Raw genomic sequence first — 27,831 nt, 5'->3', positions numbered from 1 at the left:
GCACTCCGAAGGATGAATGAGTGATGCCATGGTCCAGATTGTGGCTGGCCTGACACAGGTGTCCAAGGAGGCACAAGCCTACTTCCTATCCCCGCCCTCTGCAGTCCTGACACTGCATTAGTCTAGCACAGCCACCAGCGTTAGACTGTGCACGTGGGAGTCGGACAGTCCAAGCCCGCTCTGCAGTGGCCAGTGGAGCTGAACCAGAAGAGTGTGATCTTACTGCACTCTGGAAATGGATGCTAAGTTCCTATTCCAGCATGCACCCCTGCAGAGCCCCTGAAGTTCTCTGGTCTATACTCTGAACTAACACCCCCCCTAGAGTGCAGTCCCATTAAAGCCGCCAATAATATATTTTGCAACATTTTCTCTTTAAAATTACCCTTCTTCCGTCTCTCTATGAATCATCCAGGCCAACTCCTTTGAAAAGATCGCTCTATGGTGTGAAAGCATAGATGAGTCCAGTGCCCCTTTAAGGAATGCTTTCAGGCCTCAGTGTGAGCTACACTATTAATTTTAGCTTGGAGGTTTGCCACAGGCAGATTTCACAGAGGGTCTTGAAGCTATAGCGAGGCAGCTGTTCTCTGGTATCCAGGGTGGGGTTTGCTAAGTAAAGAAGAGCACAAAGCTTGAGATACTGAATGCACAACTTTCTTTCGAGGTATTTTGCCAGCAGAGCAAGGGTTCTGGGACTTTTTTTAAATTGACTTGTGCCATTCTAGCGAGACACTATGGCAGAAGAGCAAACTGGCCTTGAGGAGAGGATAATAATAAAGGACCAGCACACGAAGGAAATAGACCTGGTGAACAGAGATCCAAAGCACATTAATGAAGATGTTATAAAGGTACATTTTCTGAGCACCTTTGATTTTTATAAGCATCTCTGCATTTCAGTGCAATAAATCTATTGGTAGTTTGCTTTTGTATCAGGGTCAAATTCTATAGTATGTTTAACTCACTAAATATAGTGTGTAGCTGGACAATATGCCAAAGGAAGAGAGATTATCGAGGTCAGTAGTTTGAAAATGTGCTGTAGGGGGAAATCCTGCATTGCCAGGACAATGCATACACTGACTAGGTGATTTCATGTGGCTTTCCCATCTCTGATGAATGTGCTTATTTAATTCTTTGAACATACTCACTCCAACGGCCGTGACTGTAGCTTGCCAATTGACTGACATTTTCCCATTAGTCTTGGGGAGCAGGAAGTCAAATATAAAACAGAGCCTCACGCCCAGGTCACGCTAAAGAATTAAAGTGAACCTTTAAAAAAAAAAACCTCTGCCAAAATTCATGACACTGATTGTCTCTGCAAGTTGTCCCTGTTCGGAGCAGCATGGGAGATGATGGGGCAGCTGAATGTGTTCACAGTGTCACAGCCTTATTTAGAACAGAATTGTTTCTCCCTAACACCGACATGCCCTGATTAACAGAGACACCAAGCAAGGAATACTAGACTGAACCTCAAAAGGGCGTTGTCTCTAACTTTGACCATTGAAGCGTGTGAGCTTGGTGCAACTCTATCCTCTTAGGGTGAATTTGGCCCCAGAAGGGTAGGCGAGAAGATTGAAAAGGCTCTGTTAAATTATTCTTTTTCCTTAAAGCATCACAGGCATTCAGACGAGATAAATGAGTGTGGATTGAACCTCTTCTTAAAGTCAATAGAGGAGGTCTTGGAACGTGAGCTTTGGTTTCTGCATTTAGAAAAAGAGCCACCATAGAAAACAGGTGATACAAAGGCCAGGTTAGTATTCAAAGTGGGAGGCTCACTGATCGGCCACCAAGTGCAACAGCTAGCGTGCTGTAGCTGGACATTCAGTGAGCAGGGCAAAATGGGATTGGGACAGCTGGGTAGTGGTGTTATATCCTGCATATGTTCCCCACCAAGCATGCATTCTTGTATCTCTCTGCACATCACTATCTGTTTTGTTAGTACCAGTAAATACATTGGTCCAGATACTACACTCAGCTATACCAATGTACATATGGAGTAGGGCTATTTTTGATTATATAGGGAGATAAACATAGGCCAGACTGGTATATACTTTGGCTGTGTCTCCATACCTAAATGAAAAAGAGAGAATGAAAAGGTGTATAGTTGCTACAGATGGAACGATAGGATTTTATCAGAATTACATCGAGGAATCGCTTTGAAATTTCCAGGAGGAAGATGGTATTAGACTGAAGTGAGATTAAAAGCAGCCTTGTGGCTGAAATATCTGTGCTTCTACAGATCTAACACAATTACTTGTATGTTAAGATTCCATCTTCAGAAACTGAAGCCCTATGCCGCTGCTTGCTACATGGCCCTGAAGGTAGCAAAATGCGGTTGTTTAGGTCCCAATCCTGTGGAGTGTGGGAAAGTGTGGTTCCTGCATTCTCCCTCTGGCTCCCAGACACCACTGAAGCGCAAGAGGATCGGCAGCTTTGAGGTATATACAGGGAGTGGGAGAGACTGGGGAAGAAGTCATGCTGAGTCACATGCTTCCTTCAGGTCCAGGTGGATTTCCATTTACAAATCTCCAAGGCCTTACTGTGCTGGCTGAATCTGTGTCCCTTGCTTGCGTTAAGCAAAGTTGCCAGCTTGGAGGAGTTGATCACAGCTCTTTGTCAATGCCCTTAGGCTTTGCGGCTGTCACTTTCAGAAGAATAAGGGAAATGCATATTATTGGCTGCCATGCAGTTTCCTAACAAGTAGAAAAGGTCAACTAACAGCATCCCTAAGTTAGGGGACCCAAGGCCCTATTAGGACACTCAAGGCAGCAGTTAGATGCTCATATAAATATGTATTCTATGCACCTAAGATCCAAACTGAATCTCCAGCAAGGTGCTCAGTGCCTTCAACTCCTGTTAGAGCCAGTTGACCTCAGGTGTGTACTGGAAGACGGCTAGAGTTCCTGTTGTAGGGCTCACTCTCCCTCCAAGTATTATTGACTATGTGGGGCACTTCTAGGTCATCGGTAATACAACAATTACCGCCAATGGAACCTTATCTGTGCTCCCCGAGCCTGTCTGCACCAGAACAGAACAAATGGGGGGTTGTTAAGGGCACTCCACTCCCTGAAGAATTAGGACCAGGAGCACCCTTCTTTGAAAAAGGGGCTCCTCACTAGGAAGTCAAAAGGACTCTTTATGTGCTTAAAGTTAGGCACATGCTGAAGTACTTTCTGGCTTCAAAATCAGGCATGCACTTAAGTATTTTGGATGCAGTTCTGGCTCCCCTGGTGTCCTGTTGACTTCGGAGCCAGGATATCACTCCTCCACTTCAATAGGACTACTCCTGTACTTAAAGTTAAGCATGTCCTTAAACTCCTTATTGAATCAGAGCCTAGGTCAAGCAGAAAACCATTCTCTAATGATCAATCATGCCCAGAGGTTTTTTTAATGTGGAGAGTCAGCAAGCACAATTTATAATGGTTTCATAATAAAATGACAAATGCCTTTTAACCTGTGTTTATCATCCATGATTCATATTTTTTGTCAATGCTACAGTGATAAATGCAGCTGATGACTACATTACCCACAAGAAATGCGTCAGCTCCTGCTTTCTCGCAGATGTATCTTAACTAAGCAGATCTGTAATTAAAAGAAACCCCGCCTCAAAGTTCTGCCGGGTAGCAGCAATGTCCCTGGGAGATGTGGAGAGGAAAGTGGATCTACCTCCCTCAGAGTGTGTAAAGCTGATTAATTGAGCTCTGAATATTTAAAAATAATAATAATAAATCAAGTTTGTGGGCATTTTATGAGTGCAATCCACCTCTTAGCAGCAAGCCCGCCAATGCCCTTGAAGGCTCAAAAAGGTAGGAATAGGCAGTGTGTGTTATTTCAAGAGTAAACAGTTTCACAGCACATTTTCTGCCCCGGGTGCTCAAGGTGACAGACCTGCGAGCATTGTGGTGGAGGTGACAAAGCGTCATGGGGACAAAGACCTGCATGTTTGGAACCCACCTTCCTGAGTCACTATGTGTTGCCTGGCAGCAATTCAGACTGCACGAGATACTGAAAAAACATGCCTAGCATTGACCCCTTATGACCAACTGAAGAGCTTCCCCAGCTGAGGGCCCTTGTCTTCGGGATTTGTGAGGCAACCAATGCTGTAGACTGGCGCATGTCCGTGAATATTGTTTTTAATTTAATTTAGTCTTTATGTATCTTCCTCTTCCAGTGGGGAGCTTTGTGTTTCTCTGTCTGTTTCTAATGCCCGCATAATCAAGGTATCTAAGCACCAAGAGCTAGATTAATAAAGGCAATGATTTTCCACATAAAGCACCTCAACTCTCTGGCTCAGACTCGTGTGTGTTACAGCCCCTTTGTGCAGCTCAATGAAAAAGAGCCATTATCCAGCTGCAAATGAGAATTCCCCCTTGGCATGGGGTAACTCTCTGCAGCATCTGGGCCCACCATCATCCCGACATAGAGGGGAGGGAAGAGTGGGGCTGGAAAGGGGTCATGGTGGAGTGGAGCTCCATTCCACCAATCCTCCATTGTTATAGAGTCTGTGTAGGGCCTGATATCAGGGCTGCTACTTAGAACTGCCCAGCAGTAGCTCTAAGTGGTGTTAGGGTTGGATCAGGAAGATACAACTTGCTCCCCAGTATTCACTCCTACCTCTCTCTGAGCCAGCATCTCCGCGTGCCTCCTGTTTTTAGTTCTGATATTTCCTGGGGCAGTATTATCCTTCCCAAGAACAGCACCACAAGCTGCATTGTCTCCATGCAGGATCAGAATCAGAAGTGTAGACCTCACTAAACAGCTGCTCTAGTGGTATTTCAGACTCAAGGAGAAGCAGGATGTAGGGGAAATCTCACCACAAGTCTGATCTGGTTGGGTCCCCACTCATTTCAACAGGTGCAATATCTTAGAATGTACCTGGATAAGGTTTAGCTGCATCCTTATGTTTTTTTTTTCATTGCACAGATCAAACCACTGTGGTATGCATTTTCATTACTCAGATATTAAATCATATATGAAAAGGAAGCATCCCAAGAGCAGTAAATGTATTTTCAGACACCAGTGTTTTTGTTCTTGCATGCTCTTCATTATATAACTGCCTTCACGTTTCCTTCCTGACACCCAAATCAATCTAATTGTTGTATTTTGTAGTAGCGGTATTCAACAGTTTAAAGTGCGGGGACTACCTGCTCACACCAATCATACTTTAGCTAATGGTAAAAACATTATCATCAAAATTAAACCATGATTTAGGGGTAGCTCCTGCCTCAGCGTAGGGGGTAAAAATGTTTTGTGCCCCATAACAGGCATGCTCAGAGGCAACCCAGTTGTGGAACCTGTTACGTCTGACCATATATTTGTGCCTTATGATATAAGAAAAACAGACGGTGATTTGGCGAAGAACTGGCGAAGGGCTCAACACTTTGCAGCTAATTTTGGCCCCCAAACTCAAGTGTGGAGAAGACCTTTCGGACAACGGCAGTTACTGTGGCCCAGCTGCACCAAAGCCAGCTGATGAGAAGTGAATGGAGAGTAGGGCAGACACTTTCACCTTCCACACAGGACCCATTTTCCACTGGTTCTTGGCTTCGGCCCTTTATTTTGGAAGGGGTACAGAGTCTGATATCATATACCTAATTTCCTTCACTGTACCCTCTATTTTCTCCAGTTCTTCGGAATCGTCACTAGTAGAATAGGGGCATGCCTACGTATGACAGATCTCAGCTGGCCAATAAACAGAAGAGTGATTGTGAGCACTGTTCTCCAATTGGATGATAATTACCTACCCTGCTTGAATTCTGTGTGAGTGGCACCCCCCTAACCCACCCCTCTATCTTGTCTGCATTCCAGGTGGATTTTGAAGATGTCATTGCTGAGCCAGCAGGTACATACAGTTTTGATGGAGTATGGAAAACCAGCTACACCACCTTCACGGTCAGCAAGTACTGGTGCTACCGGCTGCTTTCGGTTGTGTTGGGAATCCCTCTGGCAGTCATCTGGGGCTTCCTCTTTGCTTTAATCTCCTTTTGCCATATCTGGGCAGTAGTGCCTTGCATCAAAAGCTATGTGATCGAAATCCAGTGTGTCAGCAGAATTTACTCCCTCTGCATCCACACCTTCTGTGACCCACTGTGTGAGGCCCTGGGGAAGATCTTTAGCAGCATCAAAGTTGCCCTACGCAAGGAAATCTAGAGCGATTGGCGGAGAAAACTAGCAGAAACAATCACTCACCCAACAATCACACTTTCAAAGTTTTCCTGAAAGACTGTGCACCATATTCTTCGCTCAGTTACATTGGCATAACCAGGGAATAACTCCAATGACGCCTATGCAGTTACTACACATTCAATCTAATGTAAAGGAGAACAGAACTTCCTCTGTAATTATTTCATGGACCACAACCTTAGATTAATACATGCATTTATTAAGTAACAAATAAGGGTGTGAGAAAGCTAAAGTACATTTGGGTACAATGCATAATTGTCTGTTTAGTTAGCCATTAGCTCAAAATAGTACCAGGAAGCACAGGTCTGTAATAATTATTATTGCTGCAAATAGTGGCTGTTGTAAACGCTTTTGTTTTAATTCGCAATATGCCAAAAGTGTATGGCTTGATGATGTAAATGACAAAGTTTTGTTTCCATGTGTGTTTCCATTTAAGCAAAGCTTTTAAATCCAGGTAACCTTATTGGGTACATTTTTGACAGTTCAACATGCTTTTTCAGGGGGTGCAATTTGTGTCTGTTGTTTTGTGGCTGCAAGTGCATATCATGGCATTTGGACTCCTTAACTAACTGTGGGAATAAATCAGGATCCAGGATTCAAGGGCAGGCACAAAAACTGCAGACATTTGGCCCAATTTTTTTTCTCAGACCCAAATTACACTTACAAACCGGACAACTGGGCCTCCCTACCACATCTGAATATTTACCTCAATGACTGCAAACATATTTGACTAATTTACTTCAATAATGACCAGGCTGGCTTTCATAAAAGGTTTTGGCTTATTTGTTGAGGAGGTGGGGGTGGGGGTTATGTTATTTTCTTATTAGATCGCATGATCAACTGGAGAATTCATTTACCTCCCTAACTGCGTTTAGTCATAGCTAATCAGTCCTGTTGCCATGTTTCTATGTTCCCTGTAGTTACAGCTGTCTTTACACCGGAGCAAGAATTAGCTAGACTTGTGCCCCCCCCCCCATTAACATCAGGTATCAGAGGGGTAGCCGTGTTAGTCTGGATCTGTAAAAGCAGCAAAGAATCTTGCATCCGAAGAAGTGGGTATTCACCCACGAAAGCTCATGCTGCAAAACGTCAGTCAGTCTATAAGGTGCCACAGGATTCTTTGCTGCATTAACATCAGGGGCATTGTACTGGTGTAAACAAGAATGGATTTTAGCTCATTGGGCCTAATTTGCTCATGCAACGTTTAACACGAGTCACCTGAGTGTATTTAATGCAGTTAGTTCAGATTTACCTCTGTGTAAGCAAGAGGCGAATGAGACCCTTTGTTTTCAATGGAAGTTGCACATTTCAGGTCAGAGGGGTTTTGGCCCATAAAAATTAGGGATTACAAAAGGGCATTCAGTCAAATGCAAAGGTATTTCCTACTCTGTATTCTCAGGAAATTTGTCCAGCTCGTTTTTAATGAATCTCACAGTGAGGAACCCATCAATTCCCTAGGAAGATTATTCTGGATGTAAAACGTGAGTAATTCCATTACGATCAAGCAAGGCATTTAAGCACATGCTTAACTTTAAACATGCTTAAGTGCCTTGTTAAATCAGTGCCTGAGCTAGCTCACATTTCAGCTATTTTTTCCTGGTAGAGTTAATGGTCCTTTTTACTCAGTTCAGTGCACTGGTTTCCCATAAGTACTAGGTCTCAAATCCTCAAAAGGTATTTAGATGCCTAATTCCCACTGAAATTAATGGTGCGCCGCCAATGACTACTAGGAGCCAAATTCTCTACTGGCACTACTCCAATGACGTCAGGGATTTGTGCTTTCATTATTGCAAAGTAATGGCACTAAACACACTAATGTTTTAAAAGGACTAATAAAGAAAAAAAGAATGTGGTGATTGAAAAAAGAATAAGGTAAACTCTTAGACATAGATGAGCCAAACAGCTGTATTGCTGGTCTAGGCAGACATGTGAGTATGCTCCAAGCTATTCCCTGTGGGACACATTTTTAAAGAAACTTCAGCCTCACTTCTAATTGTGCAGCCAGCGCAGGCAGAAATGATGGCGATCAGGCAACCAGCTATCTGATTTTTAGGGCACAGCCAGGTAGGTAGCAGTCAAAATGCTATAATTGGTGCATATATTGCAGGTGCAAAACATGAAAACACAAAAGATGACAGAATTGCTTGAGAAGTTGCATTGGAATAGGGTGTGTCCATTGTTTTTGAGAGCAAGTTAATCCTTAAAGAAACACTCTAAATTGATTCTTTGTTCTTTGCCTCTTATGACCTGATACCCAAAGAACATCATATGGTTATGAGCAATATTTTTAGTTTTTCACTGTAATAAAAGTTATAATGAAAGGTGATGTGAGGGGTTTTGTGTGCTTTTTGTTCTATTGATTACACACACAACTCAAAAAGCTACACACACAACTCTTCCCAGCTGTAGTCTTAGGCTATTAGTACGTGTGCAGCCTTTACAGCGTTGTATCTGAGCTCATGTGCCTTTTGAATGTGTTAATGCAATGCATTTATTCATTTTTCTTTTGTGTAAGGTATCTTGTTTCATCTTTTCAATGTTCTAAAGTTAGCCCTTTCAGAGCAGCGGGTCTGGATGATAAAGGGCATTTCTCCTGGGCTGCCAACCCATTCATCTGCATCTTAGGTTATAAGTGCTTTGGGTCAGGGATTCTGCCGTGCAGTGTTTTAGTGAAATCCTTCCAATGGGCTTGCTGGCACCTCGCAATCCAATTAGTACTGCGTAGTTGCATCATCCCAGAAGCTTCCCTGCTTCCCTTTTGCTCGGTGGAGGAAGTGGCATCAGACCTTTTCCTAGTACAGTGACCAGACAGCAAATGTGAAAAATCAGGACAGGGGGTGGGGGGTAATATGAGCCTATATAAGAAAACGACCCAAAAATCAGGACTGTCCCTATAAAATCGGGACATCTGGTCACCCTACAGTTCACACACCTGTCCATGCTAGTTCAGCTGTGCTGCGTAGTACTTGGTGGGGAGGAAGTGCCAGAGCCTTGATGCCACCCACTTCACATCTCTGCCCACCCATCACACTCACCATGCACTGGAGGAGGAGAAGGAGTGGCTCAGTGATGGCTGTTCTTCCCCTGCATGCACACACAATACCAATAGCCTAGACAGTGCAGCAAAGTGGCTGACAATGCCGTAGGATTGTATCCAGGATCATGACCTGTCCTAAATAATAAAGGTTAAAAAATAGGTAGATTGGGACGGGGGGACTTTATTTTTTATTATTGTGATTTGTTGTTCCCTAAGTTTAAATTATAATCGGTGATCATGTCTCAAAAACAATTTACTGAGCTTTCTGGTTGTAAACCATTTCTGCAAAGAAGCTCATCATTCACTTCCCTTAATATACAGAATGCTGATGCAGTTGCAGGACAAACTGATTAAACTACCTGACTGGGTGATGGTAAGAAGAAAGTGCAGGATTGGGCTTTAATAACAGCATGATCAAGCTCAGTGAACAAAATTCTAAGTCCTTATTCAGGCAAAACTGAAGTTCATTGACGTCAATGGGAGTTTTGCCCAAGTAAGGGTTGAGGAAGAAGGGTATGTGCTGGCCCTCTATTTCCAGCACATTGTGGAATATAATGCAGTGCACAGTAATCAGTTCCAGGAAGATCTGGAATGTACAATGGATGGTAGGAATAACACAAGGAAACAGCAATGGCCCTGGATTCTCCACTGGCTGGCACATTATGGAGTCACTTACACCTGAGCAAAGTGGCACTAAAACTTTGTCAGAGCAAAACAATAGTGTTTAACACCCACTTTCATCATCAATCAATCCTAAAGGGCCCTACCCTCCTTGCATCTGGAGCACCACCTGGCTCAGTCTCTAGGTCGGTCCTCAATTTATGACCATAATTGGCTAATGCAGGGGTAGGCAACCTATGGCATGTGTGCTGAAGGTGGCATGTGAGCTGATTTTCAGTGGGACTCACACTGCCCAGGTCCTGGCCACCGGTCCAGGGGGCTCTGCATTTTAATTTAATTTTAAATTAAGCTTCTTAAACATTTTAAAAATCTTATTTACTTTACATACAACAATAGTTTAGTTATACCAGTATATTATAGACTTATAGAAAGATACCTTCTAAAAACGTTCAAATGTATGACTGGCACGACAAACCTTAAATCAGAGTGAATAAATGAAAACTCGGCACACCACTTCCGAAAGGTTGCCGACCCCTGGGCTGTTGTATTAACACCCAATTTGCCCAGATGCAAATGGGGCCCAGAGGAGAATCAGGTCTACTATGTTGTCTACAAAAAGGCAGCATCATGGGCAATTTGTAGAGACAGGTCCAAGCCAAAAAGCTCAATCTAAATAATCCTGAGACATGAGGGCATGTGTGGGTGGGATTTAGGATTTTGATTGGGCCTATTTTATAAATAAGGTTCTGAATTTTCCAAACATTTGGGAAAGATTCGATTTCGGGTTTGGGGTTTGTCCTTCCTCTAGTCTGAATAGGAAATATGTGCTTTGAAATCTTGCAATGAACTAAATCAGAATCCCACTCTGTCAGGCCGTGCACGCTTCGACGCGGTGGGAGTTGTGCGTGATAGAACAATGCAAGATTGGACATCGTCCCACTGGAGTTGTGTGCATGCTAAGATTGCAGGACTAGCCTGGGGCTCAGCTGTCGGACTGAGTCACAGCTATGCTGGGGTGAAAGTAACATTCAGCACTTACCGGTACGGGGACCTGGGTCTGGGCCCTGCAAAGGGGTAGGGCCTTGGGCAGAAGGGGCAGGGCTATGGGTCAGCCTCCCCCAGCCAGCCCATCTGCACTGCCTGGCCTCCGCTTCCCGGGGCTTCAGCTGTGATTTAAAAGGCCCGGGGCTCCAGCCACTGCTGTGGTAGCAGTGGTGGCAGCCGGGGCCCCAGGCCCTTTTAAATCACTGGCCCCGTGGCAGCTGCCCCTTTTGCCCCCCTCCCTCCCTGCCCTGTCAGCCGCGGTCCTGCCGGGAGGATCCCTACTGGCAGGGCTGCCGATGGGTGGGGCGGGGAAGGGGCAACGATGTTAAAGCGCTTTAACGTCAGCTGCGTACAAGCCGGTACCGCCAGCCACTTCTTACCGGTACGCCGGACCGGCCTACTGTCACCTTTGCTACTTCTGCTTTACACCACCGGAACTCCACTCAGGGCTGATGGAGGGGAAGAGAGACAAATGCACCCGGGCCCCCAGCTGAGGGGGCCCCTAAAGCATCTGTAACTGAGGTGAAATGGGAGCAGGGAGCAGCACACATGATGTACCAGGGTCCCAAGTTACTCTCAACAGGCCTGACTCTACTGAAATCAGTGGAGACGACTAGCATAAAACAAGAGTAAACAGTGATGAATGAGATCCTGTATTTCTAGCTGTAGATTTTTTTCCATGATCACGATTAAATCATTAAAATAAAAGTACAGTCCTTTCCTTGGGGAGTGCAGAAAGGGGAAAATCTACACATTTCTCATTTTCCTTGAGTTTAAATGGATAGAGGATGGAGAAAGTGCAGAACTCCACTGTTCCACTGCTTTAGTGCATGAGAACAAGCTGGGATTTAAGCTCCAAGTTGAACCAATGAGTGACACGATGCTTAAAAGTCAGTCCCAAGCCACTATTTTAAAAAACGGCCTGAAGACCAAAACAAAATCTGTAGAACTAAAAGCTGAAAATGGATCGGTTGATAATGAAACAGCAAAATTGATAAATATGCAGTATTTATAGCCATTGCAAAAATACAATCAAATCCCTCAGCCCCTCCTTCATGTGCAGTCATAACTCATGCATGGTGTCCCATTGATTTTGGAACTACTTGTGTGAGAAAGGACGATGAACATGAGCAAAGAGTTTCCCCCTGAGCCCGGCATGGCCTCATCTTGCTGCCATTGAATTCAGTGGGGAAATTCACACTGACTTCACTGGGAACAGGATCGTGCCCTAACTATTTGCATTTTTCCAAAGCGGTACCACAGTGGTGCTAGCTTTATGTTTACATAATACAATGTTGTACAGGTCATAAATGTTTGGTGTGTTAGTCTAGAAACAAAAGCATTCCATACAATCTAGATATACTTGTATTTTGTGCATGAAGCATTTTTTTCCAACCAGGTTTCCTTCATATGCTTCCCCCCCCCCACTGCTCCCCTCTTTTCTTCAAGTTGAATTTATAAAATTTAATTTACAAAAAAAACCCCAATCTTTTAACAAATACTCCCTGCCATAACCAAGATTGCGTGAATTACATGGCAAGAAAATTGTACTGGTATAATACTTCATAAACCAGAAAGTGAAAGCCTGGCCCCCGCTGAAGTTTTGTCATTGACTTTAATGGAGCCAGAAGTTCACCCCAAGTATTTTCCTTAACTAAAGCTTTTGAACACAATCAGCATACATGTTACTGTACCAGCACCCTGATCTCATAGGCATTTATGCACATCCTTAAACTGAACCACGTGCATGGTCCCTCTGAAGCCAATGGGACTTACTCACGTGCTTCAAGTTAATCATGTGCATACATAGGATTTTGGCCCTGATCCTGAAACTTACTCAGTCAAAACTCGCTTGATGCCAATGGAGCATTATTGCTGAATAAGGACATATTTGAAGGCCTTAAACAAACCTGGAGCCAAACAGAAATCAGTGAAACTGTTTCCATGAGTAATACTTTCTTACTTGAGTCAGGACAGCCCAGGTTGCTTTTACTCAGTGTCATCCCTGTGGTGCAACTCCTTAAAGTCACTTACACCAGGTTAGAATTTGGCTCATCAGCTTCAGTAAGTCTACTCAGCTTTCAGGACAAGTCCCTCAGTTATTATTCAGTCGTTATGCAAAACCTCCATTGATTTGAACGAGTAAAGGATTCAGGATCTGGTCCGTTGAATTGAACTCCATTAAGCTATCCATTCCGAACTGTGCTTTTGACTACAGCAGTTCTTTTCTTATTCCTGCCTCAGTTAAATAAAGAATTCAACACACATACACACACACACATATATATATATATATACACACACATATATAAATCCCTCCCCACCATATTCTGAATCACAGCTTTTTTACAAATACGTATTAAAGATGGTCAAAGTGAAGTAGTAATGCAGTCCATGGAGCGCTGGGGCAGTTCTCAGGCTGTGGAAGGCTGAATGACGCTCTTCTGACTCGAGCTCTTGCAACTCAGGACAAATGTGGAGGAGTTGCTTTTTTTGCTGACGCTCAGGTCACATCCTTGCCTGGCTTTTAAATAGTGTGTGGAGCAGCAGAGGAACCGGTGTATAAGGTCGTGGAAGAGATGGCCCGTGAAAAGCATGTAGATCCACGGGTTGCAACAGCTGTTTAAACTTGCTAGGAGCATGGCGATGATAAATGGGGATGCTGCAAGGTAGAAAGCATAGCAGGAAAACAACGTGAAAGTGCCATTCAGTGATCTTTAGGCATTGGCAAGAAAACCTGGGCACGTCCAATGAGAAGAAATTGTGGCTTTTCATAGAATCATAGAATATTAGGGTTGGAAGGGATCTCAGGAGGTCATCTAGTCCAACCCCCTGCTCAAAGCAGGACCAAACCCAACTAAATCATCCCAGCCAAGGCTTTGTCAAGCCTGACCTTAAAAACCTCCAAGGATGGAGATTCCACCACCTCCCTAGGTAACCCATTCCAGTGCTTCACCACCCTCCTAGTGGCTTTTGGAGATCCTGATCCCAGAATCCACCTACATCCTCCCCAACATCCTGGCCTGATTCCCATGTCACCAGTTGATCAACACACAAATTTGTGGGCCCAGGTCTCGCTGATTTAATGCTACTATGACAAACCAATGGAATTTCCCCCCAAACTCTTCCATAGTCCAGTGCAGAACAAACTATGTCCCTTTGAGCAAAAATAGCTCGATTGCTGCAAGTGGCAAAAAAGAAATTGTGAAAAAATATGGGGAAAATAAATCAATTTATGTTTAAGACACATTGTTTTTAAGTCTTCCCCAGGGTAGAAGCCATTTTTCCCCATCTCAGTGAATTTCTTGGTCCTTATTTTGTGTTATGCTGAAAAGCTGAGATACCCCACTACTCAGCAGCCTGATACCCACTTGCCATTGTCTGATTAGGAAGTGAATAAGCTCTAAAGAAGTTGTCATATCAAAGAGATAGCCGCTTCCTTGCTTTTCCATCCTTCTACCTATCTTTTTCCCTACTAGCCAAAATAGAAATTACCAGTCATTTTGTGTGTTCAGGCTGTAGCCTGAAAAGGCCTAGATTGCATTTCTAGATCATCAAGGCCATCCATAGACAGCATTTGCTCACATTCAAGCCACCTAATTAGAGCGAGTCTCTTTTAGAGTGGGAAGAATCTGTCCTTTTTCTTTGACATTTAATTGAACATTTTCATACTCAAAACTTTTCCATTGGAAATTATGGTTATTTCAACTTTATGTAATGACATCTAATTGCATAACCACGCTTCTTCAATGAACAGTTAAATCGGGGCAGGGGGGAGGAGGGGAAGTGGATGCAGATGGCATTGTACCAGACCTATATGCATCTGACTGATTGTCAGTATTGCAAGCACACAGAATACATGGTTTTCCACCCCATAGGTGCGGTTTGCACATTGAAAACACAAGCTGAGTGAAGTCTGCCAGTTCAAGAGTGCAGTTTTGGGGCAGGGCAGGGAAGGTGAGGGGGAGAGAACGCTTTGACAATTATTTTTTAAATGGGGTTCACGCATAGGCATGTTGCTATTAGTTATCTACAGTTGCTTGCATAATTCGTTGGTCTTCCATCCTAATTATATGCCCATACCAAGAAAGCCACTGAAACCGAATCAGTGCCAATGGAGGCAGTCAGTGGGTTCGGCTACGAATATCCTCATTGCTGATCTTGCCCTGCCACTTAATATGGAGCAGCTGACGATGATGATGAGAGTAAAAATGTCAATACACCACTCTTCAGTCTTCCTCAGCATGACTTACAAAGCATGTTTACCAAGGAATGCTGCTACATGGTCAGGGATCAATAAAATCACCAGTCGCAGACGGAGCGCCAGAACAGGGTGGGTCAGCAGGCCATGGCCCCACCATTTTTTACCTGCCTTAAAGGTGAGTGACGGAGGACAGGGACATAGAGCAAGGGGGGGCGGGGTCTTGGGTAAGAGGCAGGATGAGGATGGGACTTCAGGGGAAGGGGAGGAGTGCTCCTGGTCACTGAGCAGCCAGCCAGACAGTCTTCAGGACATAGCTATAGATTGATCTGGGTGACACTGGATCTGCAAGGAAGCTACATCCCTGTGGGATTTACCTTGAGAAAGATGAGACCCTACTGTGGCTGAAAGTCATTTAACCCTTATGGGGTCTCATCCAATGCCCAGTGAAGTGAAGTCAGTGGAAGTCCTTGGATAAGATCAACAAAGCCCAAGCAGATGACGCGCATGTGCATGAGGGATGAAATCTACTGCCCAGCCCAGGGCCTGAATATGGGACTGCACAGTAATTCAGTCTCCTTGCTCATTCACTCCCTGGCTTTTGTCCTAGATTAGCAACAAGGTTGGGGCAGGCTCCACTTTTTGTAAAGGAAACACCAAACAGAAATGGAGATTTTAAGAAAAAAACTAGCTAAAGAGGGGGGCCTAATACTGTGAGGACCTGAGCACCTTCCACTCCCAATAGTAGAGCTGGTCAAAAGTTTTGGGGAGATGTGTTCTCAAAAAGCTGTTGAAAACCGAGGAGGTTTGGTTTCATTCCAAAGTTTTCACAAGTTTTTTCCATTTCTCCATGGAAAATATTTTAAATGAAGTATCAGAGGGGTAGCCGTGTTAGTCTGGATCTGTAAAAGCAGCAAAGAGTCCTGTGGCACCTTATAGACTAACATTCTCGTCTGTTAGTCTAGAAGGTGCCACAGGACTCTTTGCTGCTTTTACAGATCCAGACTAACACAGCTACCCCTCTGATACTTGACACCATGCAAGGCACTGCATTTAGCCGTATGGAGTGGAAATCCATCAACCTCATGAAGAAACTTGCACAAGTACAGACAGATATCGTCTTCCTTTCCAAATGCAAGCGGATGGACATCATACCAAATGGACTGAAGGTGAAAAATCCACTGCTATCTACATACTACACAGACCACAGTGAGAGATTATGCCATACTCTGTCAAAGAAACTGAGGAACCACCTGATCAGCATCCATGTCTGTTAGTCTATAAGGTGCCACAGGACATTTTAAATGAAAATTTTCATATTGAATTTTTGGTTCCTTTATCCCCATTTCTCACTTTTTTATTCCCCCCCTTTCTTTGAGGAAAAAAGTAATACAAAGGGAGGAGTGGAGGGAAAACTTTCTTTTTCCTGTTGGTTACTGGAAGTAGGGGGGAAATGGGAACATTTCTCACCATTCTAAACGAAAGAAAATTTGGCGGGAAAAATGTTCAAAATATTTTGTTTCAAATTTTAATCCAACAACGAAAAGGTTTGTCAGCCATGACATTTTTGGCAAGAAATTTCATCACCATAGCAACCCCGTTTTTTAACAACAACAAAAAATGTATCGTAAAAAAAATGTTGACCAGCTCTGCATAGTAGGTATTGAGAGAGCTGTGAATCTCTTATAAATGAATGAATAGACTAAGTGATAAAAAGGTCCCTCTGGCAAATGAATATCAGGAGACCTAAGCTACAAATGCGCTTTCAGAAGGATTTTCAGCAGCACTCACACTACCTGGGTCCTGGCCACCAGTCCCGGGGGCTCTGCATTTTAATTTAATTTTAAATGAAAATTCTTAAACATTTTAAAAACCTTATTTACTTTACATAAAACAATAGTTTAGTTATATATTATAGACTTATAGAAAGAGACCTTCTAAAATGTTAAAATGTATGACTGGCATGCGAAACCTTAAATTAGCGTGAATAAATGAAGACTCGGCACAGCACTCCCGAAAGGTTGCCGACCCCTGACATACACTGATCCACATGCTGTCTGTTCTGATCTGCCGTGGTATAACACCAACATACATTTACCCAGACCGATTCCAGCATCAACAAAAGGCAACATCTGCTGCCAGAACAGAAAATGTTCGCGTCATGAAAATGGCTGCAAAATTCCAAAGTGTTATGAATTGTTTGTTCTGGGCAATGTAGGAAAAAGTTCTCCACAATGGACTGACGGCAGCTGTCTGAGCTGGGACAGTGCTCACACTTCAAACTGAAATAGACAAAGGAGAATTGGGAAGTTTTAATCGTCCAGTCAATAGAGCACAGCATTGAGACTCAGGAGACCTGGGTCCAGCTCTGCTACTGGACTGCTAAGTGACCTTGGGCAAGTCACTTCACCGCTCCATGCCTCGGTTTCCCCATCTATAAAATGAGGATTATGATATTTGCCTCCTTTGTAAACCACTTTGAGATCTACTGATGAAAAGTGCTATGTAAGAAGTAGGTATTCATTATGATTACTAACTGTAGGGTACAGTCTAGTCAGCGAGTGGATGAGATCTCTATGGATCTATTCCATTGCTTATTTCAATTAACTTAGTAGCTCTCCCAAGCTAAGTGGGGCTGGGCCTAGCCAGTACTTAGATGACAGATCTGCATGTATGGCAAGAAATGTTGGTGGGTCTGTAGTTGCCTTGTTCTCTCTCACTCACAGCTGACCCAGTGCTCCCGCAACTGAGAATGATGTTGAGCAATCAGCAGCATGGGTGAGGGCACGAAGCCGCTGCTATGGGTCCTGTCTTTCAGGTACAACACAAAACCCTGGCCCATCATATAAGGAGGCAAGTGGCATGAAACAGGCATTTTCTTAAGGGCCTGGAGCAAGAAGAACTGTGTTGGACCTAGATCAAATCTCTCATACCCAGATCTCCTCCCTGAACAGTGGGGAAATTAATGTTTTCCCAGCTGGGCCAATTCTCTCTCTCTGAAAAGGGCCAGGCTAATCCCCCAAGATCTAACGCCCCCTGAAATGGTGACACGTTTCTGGAGTATCAAGTTGCTCAGATGTTGAAGTGTTTGCTTACTTTTTACTACAGCTCCATTTAAACATAGGTTAAGACGTAGGACACATCACACAAGCCGATGAAACGTTTAAAAATTACACTATCTGGTGTGAACACAAGAGATTAAAATGGATGAATATTTTAAACATACATATAACTGCTTTTGGAAATTCCCTGAAAAATATTTCTAGCCAGTGGGATTCCCAGGAGGAAGATGCAACCATGAAAAAGGACTCGAAGCTGCGGTCTGAGTGGAGCGGGGTGTCGTAACACTAGGTAATGCAAATCACAGAAAAATATAGCAAGGAGGGGAGCGCATGTTCCCGTGCTGTAAAGTTAGTAAATAATATGAGTCAGGCAACAGATGTATGTACGTGTGTGGGGAGGTGGGGGGGTGTATTTCGAGAACATCCTTATTTCACTTCTTTTTTAAAATGAAGTCAATAGGATTCCTCATGTGTGGATCGTGTTTCATGTACCTAAAAGTTTGCAAGATCAGATCCCAAATTAGTAATGTAGTAAACTAGCAAAGGACCTTTTAAATTCTTTCTTGAGGGCCCAGTCTTTCATTCCTTACACGCTCCAAACTTCCACATCATAGGGAGTTGGGTCTGTTCAAGTGACGCAGGCTCAGGCCTCTTTTAAGCCCCATGACGAATGCAATAAGACACAATGCAAAGCATAGTACACGCAGTAAAGCATAGCACACACAGTAGTTGCAGAGGAGCCAAACAGATTGCTTTGATACTGGGGTCACTCATTCCTATTTACGCTGTCAAATTATCAGCAAGGTGCTGGAGGGAAGAGTGCTGTTTGTTTAATTCAGTGTAAAGGGAAGTCAGCTGAGTTAGCGATAGAGACCCCTGAAAAGTAAAAGAAAATTCTAAACTCTTGCCTTAGACTGTAAACTCCTTGGGGCGGGCACTCTCTCTTTTTTCTGTGTTTATATAATGCCTAGCACAATGGTGTCCTGGTTCAGGACTGGGGCTCCAAGGTGCTAACGCAACACAAATAATTATTAATAATAATAATAATTGATAAAGTATTTAGCCTAGGTTTACATAGGAGAACTGCTATGTAAACCTAGGCTAAATACCTAAAAGGAAAATCTGATTTTAGAGGAAAAGGTTCTCCAATTTTCCTCTGGAGTACAAAGGCAGAGATTTTGACCCTGTGCATTATAGCTGGATCTTATTTATCAAGAACATGCAATTAACATATCCACTGGACAAGTTTCTAAACAAAGTAATCTGGTCACGTCCTACAGGTGGCAATATAACTCCATACGAGGCAGCCTGCTCATCGCAATAGGTTTCAGCATCATGCAAATATGACACAGAAATGTTTTGCTTCCATGACAAAATTAAAAGTACGCTTCCGCGTCCATAGAGAGGCATTAAGGGGAAACACTAGAAGGTGACAGTGACTAGCTTACATCAATTTAGGGTAACATTGCATACTCCCTCACTGTTTAGATACGGTGCAAACACACTCAGAGAAGCAGCTGAGGATTTTTTCCTCTTCCAAGACCAATAACTCATTATCTGTTTGATAATTTCTCAGACAGACTTTTCGAACACGGCAGGTTCTGGAGCCCTGGAATCAATTTGCAGGGGGACAATTTAGGACTAATTTGGAAAACCATTTGCTATTCATTTGTTTGTGGCCTGTTCCAGATCCCATGATGATGGCTTTCCACATGGTGGCTGATAAACATTTTGTTCATTAAGAAACAGCGCATCATGCAGCCTTTGAAAACATGTTTCCTTCCTCCCAAACATCTGGCCCCCTAATAATTGTGTGTTCAAGCAGAGGGCTTTGTTTGCTGTTTGTTGACTTCTGCAATTTGTGCACATCATGTAAACCATGCCAGCTATTTGTGACTCATTCCCTTTCTTTTACTATTATGCCCAAGAAACCCAGGGACATTGCGCAATGGCACACAGTGCAGTTACATTTCGATTGATTGTTACACCTCTTTGCACACATCTCTTGAATCCTTCCTTCCAACGAGATACACTCCTTTGTGCAAAGAAACAGAAATCCAGAAAACAGTGCACACCCACACAAACCTGCAGAGGCAAAACATATGGCAAAACAGACACTGAACCCTTTGGAGCCTAATTCATTCTCAAAGAGATATCAGCTAGAACAGGGATCGGGAGCCTTTGGCATGCAGCCGGTCAAGGAAATCCGCTGGCCGGCTGGGATGGTTTGTTTACTTGCAGCATCCGCAGGTTCGGCCGATCACAGCTCCCACTGGCCATGGCTCGCCATTCCAGGCCAATGGGGGCTGCAAGGAGCAGCACGGGCCAAGGGACATGCTGGCTGCCACTTCCCGCAGTTCCCATTGGCCTGGGACGGTGAACTGCACCAGTGGGAGCTGTGAGCAGCCGAACCTGGGGACACTGAAGGTAAACAAACATCCCGGCCTGCCAGCGGATTTCCCTGATGGGCCGCGTGCCAAAGGTTGCCGATCCCTGAGCTAGAATCTGGGTAATTTCCAAGGACCTGGGGGAAACCACTAGTGGGCACTAGGCGAGGGAGCAGGTAGATTTTTTGAATCAGTTGGAGGTGAGCATGTGTTGGGTTTGCTGAGCCTGTCTCACCCCACCACCATCACCCGGTGAAAGCCTTACCTCTACTTTCCGCTCCTGCTATGCCCCCCACCATTCCCCTTTGCTGACTTTCCAAACTGCTTTATCTGATTTAGAAGCAGCAGGAGCAGGGGGAAGGGGCATGAATCAGGAGCCAAGACTAGTGGCTAAGAAGTACCCCAGAAGTTCTCTATAGAGAGACGGCACCAGCACTGCAACAAAGTAGGCTGCAAGCATGAGGCACTCTACCCACCCAGCAGTGCTGTTTCAACTGCTGGGACTTGGCAGAGAGTTCACAGGGGTCTTGTTTTGTTTAAGGGAGAAAGCAGAGTGAAAAGCGAGGCAGGGTGCTTGCTTAGTGGTGGAAACGTTATATCCACTGGGTTCAAAGGGTTATAGGATCCCAGACTGCTAGTAAAAAATCAGTTGTGTGTGCTGGGTGCTGTGTCCCCCTTGAGTTACTGCCCCTCATCAAGGCTAAGAGCCTACTACTGCTGCTAGCTAAGGGAATTAGTTAGTCCTTTAGCTCAAGTGGTGGAAACGTGCACTTTGGAAAAGGAAGTCAAAGGTTCAATACACACTATTGACACTGTTAAGTGTTACCACCATTCACTGTTCCTAATATAACTCACAAGAGGTTTTCCTCCTGTGCCATTAGATCCTATTATATACTGACAGGTTTCAGAGTAGCAGCCGTGTTAGTTTGTATCCGCAAAAAGAACAGGAGTACTTGTGGCACCTTAGAGACTAACAAATTTATTTCAGCATGAGCTTTCGTGAGCTACAGCTCACTTCTTCGGATGCATAGAATGGAACACACAGACAGGAGATATTTATACATACAGAGAACATGGAACGGTGGAAGTATGCATACCAACAGGAAGAGTCTAATCAATTGAGATGAGCTATCATCAGCTGGAGCAAAAAAAATCTTTTGAAGTGATAATTGAGATGACCCATAGAAGGTGTGAGGAGAACTTAACATAGGGAAATAGATTAAATTAGTGTAATGACCCAACCATTCCCAGTCTCTGTTTAAACCCAAGTTAATTGTATCTAATTTGCATATTAATTTGAGTTCAGCAGTCTCTCTTTTTGAAGTTTTTTTGTTGCAAAATTGCCACCTTCAAGTCTGTCACTGAGTGGTTAGAGAGGTTGAAGTGTTCTCCCACTGGTTTTTGAATGTTATGATTCCTGATGTCAGATCATCTTTAAGGATAGGTTGTAGATTAAAGATGATCCCTCACTCTCACAGATCTTGGGAGACAGGCCAGTCCTCGCTTACAGACAGCCTCCCAACCTGAAGCAAATACCAGCAACCACACACCATACAACATAAACACTAACCCAGGAACCTATCCTTGCAACAAAGCCTGATGCCAACTCTGTCCACATATCTATTCAAGTGACACCATCATAGGACCTAATCACATCAGCCACGCCATCAGGGACTCGTTCACCTGCACATCTACCAACGTGATAGATGCCATCATGTGTCAGCAATGCCCCTCTGCCATGTACATTGGCCAAACCGGACAGTCTCTATGCAAAAGAATAAATGGACACAAATCTGACATCAGGAATCATAACATTCAAAAACCAGTATGTATAAATATCTCCTGTCTGTGTGTTCCATTCTATGCATCCGAAGAAGTGAGCTGTAGCTCATGAAAGCTCATGCTGAAATAAATTTGTTAGTCTCTAAGGTGCCACAAGTACTCCTGTTCTTTTTATTATATACTGGATACTCTTGCTAAAATAACATCCTTTGCTGTAGACAAAACACCTGGCTCCCACGCCCGATGAGTTATTAACATGCTCTGCCTTCAAAGTCTGCTTCTCCTTAGGTAAAGCACCACAGTACCGATCATTTGACAGAGTAAATGAGAACGTGTGGCACAAACATGCAGGCCCGGAAAGCAATCATCGGTTCTGAATTTGAGTCCCAATCTACAATTCTATCCTGTTCTGAAAGGGAGCTCAACTGCGCGACAGAGAGTTATGTTTGCGAGGGCATCATTAGCAAGCCCTTCTTAGCAGATGTTTAAAATAAGGACCCTTCTTATCTCCCTAGACATCTATAAAGCAGATGCAATTACCAGTGTGAACAACCAAGACAAATGTGGTGAGCAGCTGGCCAGGACAAAGTTCCCATGGGATAATCCCTGCACCAGCAACAAGGAGAGTAGAGAGAAGACTAAAGAACTGCAGATACATACATTGAGGCACAGCCCCTGTTTCAGATTTACTGGGGACATGTAAAAATCTCCCACGGGGGGGGTTCAGCTTTTATGCAAAGTAATTTATCATTGAAAGGAGCTTGCCCAAAGGAGGGAGAGGAGCATCTTGTGTGAAGGCAGGAGCTGCATTGCCCTACAGGCAGCTGTGAAGTCAGCTGCTGAGGAACAGGCTGTCTCCAGTAGCCTTAGTGTGTCCACTTAGCAGTTATTTTTCCATCATGTTTATTTTACACCCCCAAACCAAGCAAAGGTGCTAGCCCTCAGTGAGGCCTCTGGCTGGGCCAAGTTTCTGTTGATCTGTTTAAAAACTGCCGTTCCCAAGATATATTTCTTTCCCTCTCCCCTACCTCAAAAAAGGACTGAAAGGATTTTCCTCAAACTTTCCGACTCCGATTCAGAGCACAGAGTGAGAATAGAAAGCGTCAGCCTGAAGGGGAAAGTGCTTTCGAAAGTACTGGGAAAATAGGGGGTTGTAATGGATTTTACTGCCTGTTATCAGCCTTAGCTACTGCAGCATTCCTGAATGAAAAATGGCACTTCGCCCCTTTCCAAAATGTTTTCGTTCCAACTAACTAATAAATCACTGGAACATTAAGGGAAACGTGCTACTTCCAGCCAGCATCAAAGAGCATCGCAGTGCGTGTAGAGAATGGAGAGAAGAGAGAAAAGGAGCGGAGGGAAGAAAAGGAGGAAGGAAAGCAAAAAAGAACAGAGAGGAGAGGAGAGGAGAGAGAAGAAAGGGGCATTGAAAGGGAAGAGAAGATGCTGGGGAATGTGAGAATGAGATATCAAATCAGCTGGTTTCAGAGTCTCTCACCCCCAATTCCCCTGCCACAGAGAGTCGATGCTCTGTGCTGTTGATACATTGAACATTATTCATGGCCAGTACCTGATATTTTTAAAAACCCAGCACTCGGAAGTATATGCCTGCAAAGCACGGCAGAAATTAATGGGGAAGCCATCTCTAGGCATTATTATTAATGAAGCTTGACTCCTGTAGATGACCTTGAATTTACACTACGAAGAAGATGCCCAGTACAGGTGAGCCGGGGACGAATATTCTGTTTTGCAGCAAATTCCGAGGTTTGTACATTTGTTCCACATTGGAATGACAACCAAACCTCTCAAATTTTTTGTTTGCAAAAACAGATTTGGGTTGGAACATCCGGCTTTGCACTGAAACCGCAGCTTTCCTGTTTAGGAAGGGGGTAGAATGGTGGTTAAGGCCCTGGCCTAAGGTGTGGCAGACCTATTTTCAAGTCCCTCATCTGCCTGATTCAGAGCAGAAGTTTTCAGATCATTATCAATCAGGTGATGCTGAGACTGGAACCTGAGTCTCTGATTAGTGCCCTAATCACCAGGCCATAAAGTGCGAGAGAGTCTCTCTCTGTCTCCTTGCTAAAAACATCATCCAAACCAATGCATCTCCTCAAAATGCTTCCGCTTCAGCTAAACGAAATTTCCCCAGAAAAGTTCCACGTGCCTAACCAGGAGGGCTCCCCAGGTCCCCAGCCTGGCTCCCTGACACACCCAACCCTGCAGGGTGCCATTTCAGCAGACATGCTCAAGCTGCTATAGCTATGCCGTGCTGACAGACAAAAGAGGGAAGTGCACATTGTGTGCAAATGAGAATTGCCTTGGCAAACAGGGAGGGAAACTGTTTTCCAGGTCCAGGTTTCAGTTCAAGACCCAGAGGAGCTGATTTTGGTTCCTTAGCCTCCAGAAAACCAGGAGAGACTCCAATGAAGTGTCAGAACTGCATGCCTTGGATCAGATGCAAGTCATCAGTCTCTCTCCTTTCAGCACCCTAATGAGCCTCGATTCAGACTGAAATCTCTCTACCACCCCGATCACATCTGGAATGGTTGTTTTGCAGCCAACTGATGTGTTAATTATTAGTCACCAACACTAACTATTACATGCAAATATATATTTTCTATATATGAAACGAGGGAGAACTTTACCTTCCTTGGGAGCATTCTTGTCCCACACGGACCACATCTGCACAAAGAAAAAAGGAGTCCAGCACACTACGAAAGCTAAGACTATGATGAAGGTCATTTTGACTGTCCGGATCTTGGCTTTAGAAATTAGCTTGATGCTGCTGACCCTGGAGAGGGCCGCACCGCTGCAGGACAGGTTCGCGTTGTTCTCATGGGCCGTTTTTAGCTTCACGTTCTGCCAGATTTTGAAACTGATCAAGCCATAGCAGACGCTCAGCATCAGCACAGGGATAATGTAAACAGTCAGGGTTATCCAGGTGATATATGCTTTGGCTCCCCAGGGCTGGATGAAATCTGCCCAGCAGTCATACACCCCATTGCCCACGTCCCGAAGGGAAAATATGTGGATCTGGGGGATGCTGACCAGCAGGCATAGCAGCCAGGTGAGGAGGACAGATACCCGGTCAGACCTCCTGTGCAATGACCTCAGAGGCTGACAGATGGCCAGGCACCGGTCGAGGGACATCAGCAGGAGCATGTAGGTGGAAGCAAACATCCCCACCACCTGCAGGTACTTGACCAGCCGGCAGAGGAAATCCGGCCCATAGAACCTGAAGGTGATGTCCCAGATGAGTTGGGGCAGAACCTGGAAAATGGCCACCACTAGGTCAGCGATGCTCAGGTGCTTCATGAAATAATACATGCGGGAGTGCTTGTGCCGGGTGGTGCGGATGGCCAGCAGCACGCACAGGTTGCCCGTCAGAGCGAGGAAGAGGATGAGGCAGAGCACCGTCACCTCCACCTTGGCCATGTCCTCATTCCTCTTCAGGGGATCAGTGGTGCTGTTGACCCCATAAGTCCGGTTCTCAAGGCTCAGGCTGGAGTTGATCAGTGAGCCGTTGATAGTCCACAGGTCGTTCCCTTCCAGGGACAACTTCTCCATGGCCAGCCCCGTCCCATGCAGCACTTTGCACCAACAAGGGTTTCGGTGGGGGTCTCCCGTGCAGTGTCTCCCCTTTACAGCCTCCCCTTGCAGGAGACCTAATGGTTTTCAGCTCTTCTCTCCCGCCTCTGGAACTCCCCTTCCCCCTGTTTCTTTTCTCTTCTCTTCCCAAGTTTTGATTCCTTTCCCTCTCTGTTGGTTTCAGTAGTGGTGACCGCTGGCCTGGGAGCTTGTCCTCTCTTCCTTCTGGATGAGCCAAGGGGAGCCAGTCTCAGTCCTCCTGAGGCAGAGACAGTCCTAGCATCCAAATCCACCTCATCCCCTCCGAAGGCACTTGGCGTGTCCCCCTCAAACAGAAACAAAGCAAGGGAGGGAGCATTACAGCAAACCAACGTCACTGTCCCATCTCAGTAGCAATGTCTCTCCCTCCCCATCCCCTTCAGAATCACCGCAGGGCCTTCCCAGGGCATTGCTTTTTTCCTACTGAAATCTACATTTCAAGAACCTCTCAGTCATTTCCCCCTCATTCACTTCACAGCAACAACCAGCCAGGAGGGTAGGACACGGAATCATTGGATTTCCCTCTCCCACTTGCAGTGAGTTTTTCCATCTTCATCTGAAAAAGCCCCAAGGCAGAGCTGGGGACGTAGACCAATCAAAAATACTGATAACGTAACAGATCAAAATAAAAAGGTGCTTTCTTACCTTCGTCCGCTCCCTCCTTTGGCAGCTCCCAGCTTTCCTTCTTGAAGTTGCTGTTTTCTGCTTAAAACACAAGACCGAGGAGTTGCATGCTCAGAAGAGTTCAGGTGAGAATCCCCCACTGTGAGACTGCCTGGCTGCTCTACAACTTTGCTCTCAAATGAATCCAGGAGGTGAGAAAGCAGGGAAGCGGAGGAGGAGGAAAGGAGACTGGAGTCGGTCCTTCAGGAGTCACTCATCATGGATAAAATATGCTGCTGCTGGGGTATCTACATACTGTACAATTGCTGCATTTATAGTTCTATCCCGTAGGTGGCGAAAGAGGCCGCTGCTTCACCTGCTCGTCTAAAGAATTGCTTAAAGAATTAGGAACTGGATGCTGACGTCAGTTACACTGGCATAAATCTGGAGTAGCTGCTCAGGGTGTTAGTCTGGATTTACAATGGGGGTAACAAAGGCATTAAAGGAAATGTTAACATTTCCCTCTTTAGTTATAGTTGCTCTGTCTTGTGCTACATTTTAATCTGTTACAAAATAAGGTTATTTCCTCGGGGAAATATTTTATTATTTTCCACTCCCCGGTGCCCCCAGGTGTGTTTAATTGTTTAGCACAGGGGAACACATCAGAATGTATTATACCTGGGCACACCGTCTTCCAAATAAGTGGGTAAAAACAGTTTTAAGTAAATGATTGACTAAAATAATGAATAACATTGGCCGTAACATTTTCCCTGTTATACAGAGCCCTGGATTGATTGATCCTCAAAGCAGCACCCCTGTGACATAGGTAAATCATGTTCTCCTCCTTTTACAGATATGTAAATCGCATCCATGCAACAGAGTTGCCCCAAAAAATAACGCTACAGGTTAAACACAAGTCAGCTGCAGTGTGTAACTTTATTTATTTATCTGCTTTAAACTGTTTGTTTCAAATGATGCCTTGAATGTTTTTGTTGCTTTACTCTTGTTTCTGTCTCTGGCTGTCTTTGTTAACTGGGCATCAGAACTGCTCCGGATAGCTGGCAACAGTGAAAAGCATATGGGGAAAACTGGAAGTGAAGCGATGTTGTTTTCTTAAGGTAAAAAATTAGGGTTGTGGTGAAACCTTTGAGAAGCACCCCATCTGTTACCATAGGCTGGAGCTGCAGATTAATTATTCTCTTTTGTGTTGATAATCAGACAACATAAACGAATGTCAAACACTAATGAAACATGCATTTCATAACTACACTGTTTACTGAATATGGGGCT

General features: G+C 44.5%; 2 protein-coding genes across 2 annotated transcripts; one reads left to right on the top strand and one right to left on the bottom strand.

Annotated features, from left to right (window-relative positions):
- Positions 1-622: 622 nt before the first annotated feature.
- CAV3 (caveolin 3) lies at positions 623-6,465 on the top strand. Its single transcript, XM_039546294.1, has 2 exons — positions 623-845; positions 5,803-6,465. The coding sequence occupies exons 1-2, from the start codon at positions 732-734 to the stop codon at positions 6,142-6,144; spliced, it is 456 nt and encodes a 151-aa protein (XP_039402228.1). The 5' UTR covers positions 623-731; the 3' UTR covers positions 6,145-6,465.
- Positions 6,466-11,608: 5,143 nt separating this feature from the next.
- OXTR (oxytocin receptor) lies at positions 11,609-26,641 on the bottom strand. The gene is made up of 3 exons (XM_039481665.1): positions 26,584-26,641; positions 24,957-26,225; positions 11,609-13,541 (listed from the first exon to the last, which is right to left on the bottom strand). The coding sequence occupies exons 2-3, from the start codon at positions 25,876-25,878 to the stop codon at positions 13,294-13,296; spliced, it is 1,170 nt and encodes a 389-aa protein (XP_039337599.1). The 5' UTR covers positions 25,879-26,225; positions 26,584-26,641; the 3' UTR covers positions 11,609-13,293.
- Positions 26,642-27,831: the final 1,190 nt, after the last annotated feature.

Source organism: Mauremys reevesii, linkage group 7 (assembly GCF_016161935.1).
Source record: "Mauremys reevesii isolate NIE-2019 linkage group 7, ASM1616193v1, whole genome shotgun sequence".
Lineage (NCBI taxonomy): Eukaryota > Metazoa > Chordata > Testudines > Geoemydidae > Mauremys > Mauremys reevesii.
The sequence above is the reverse complement of the archived record's forward strand: the minus strand, read 5'-3'. Positions and strand labels throughout refer to the sequence as shown.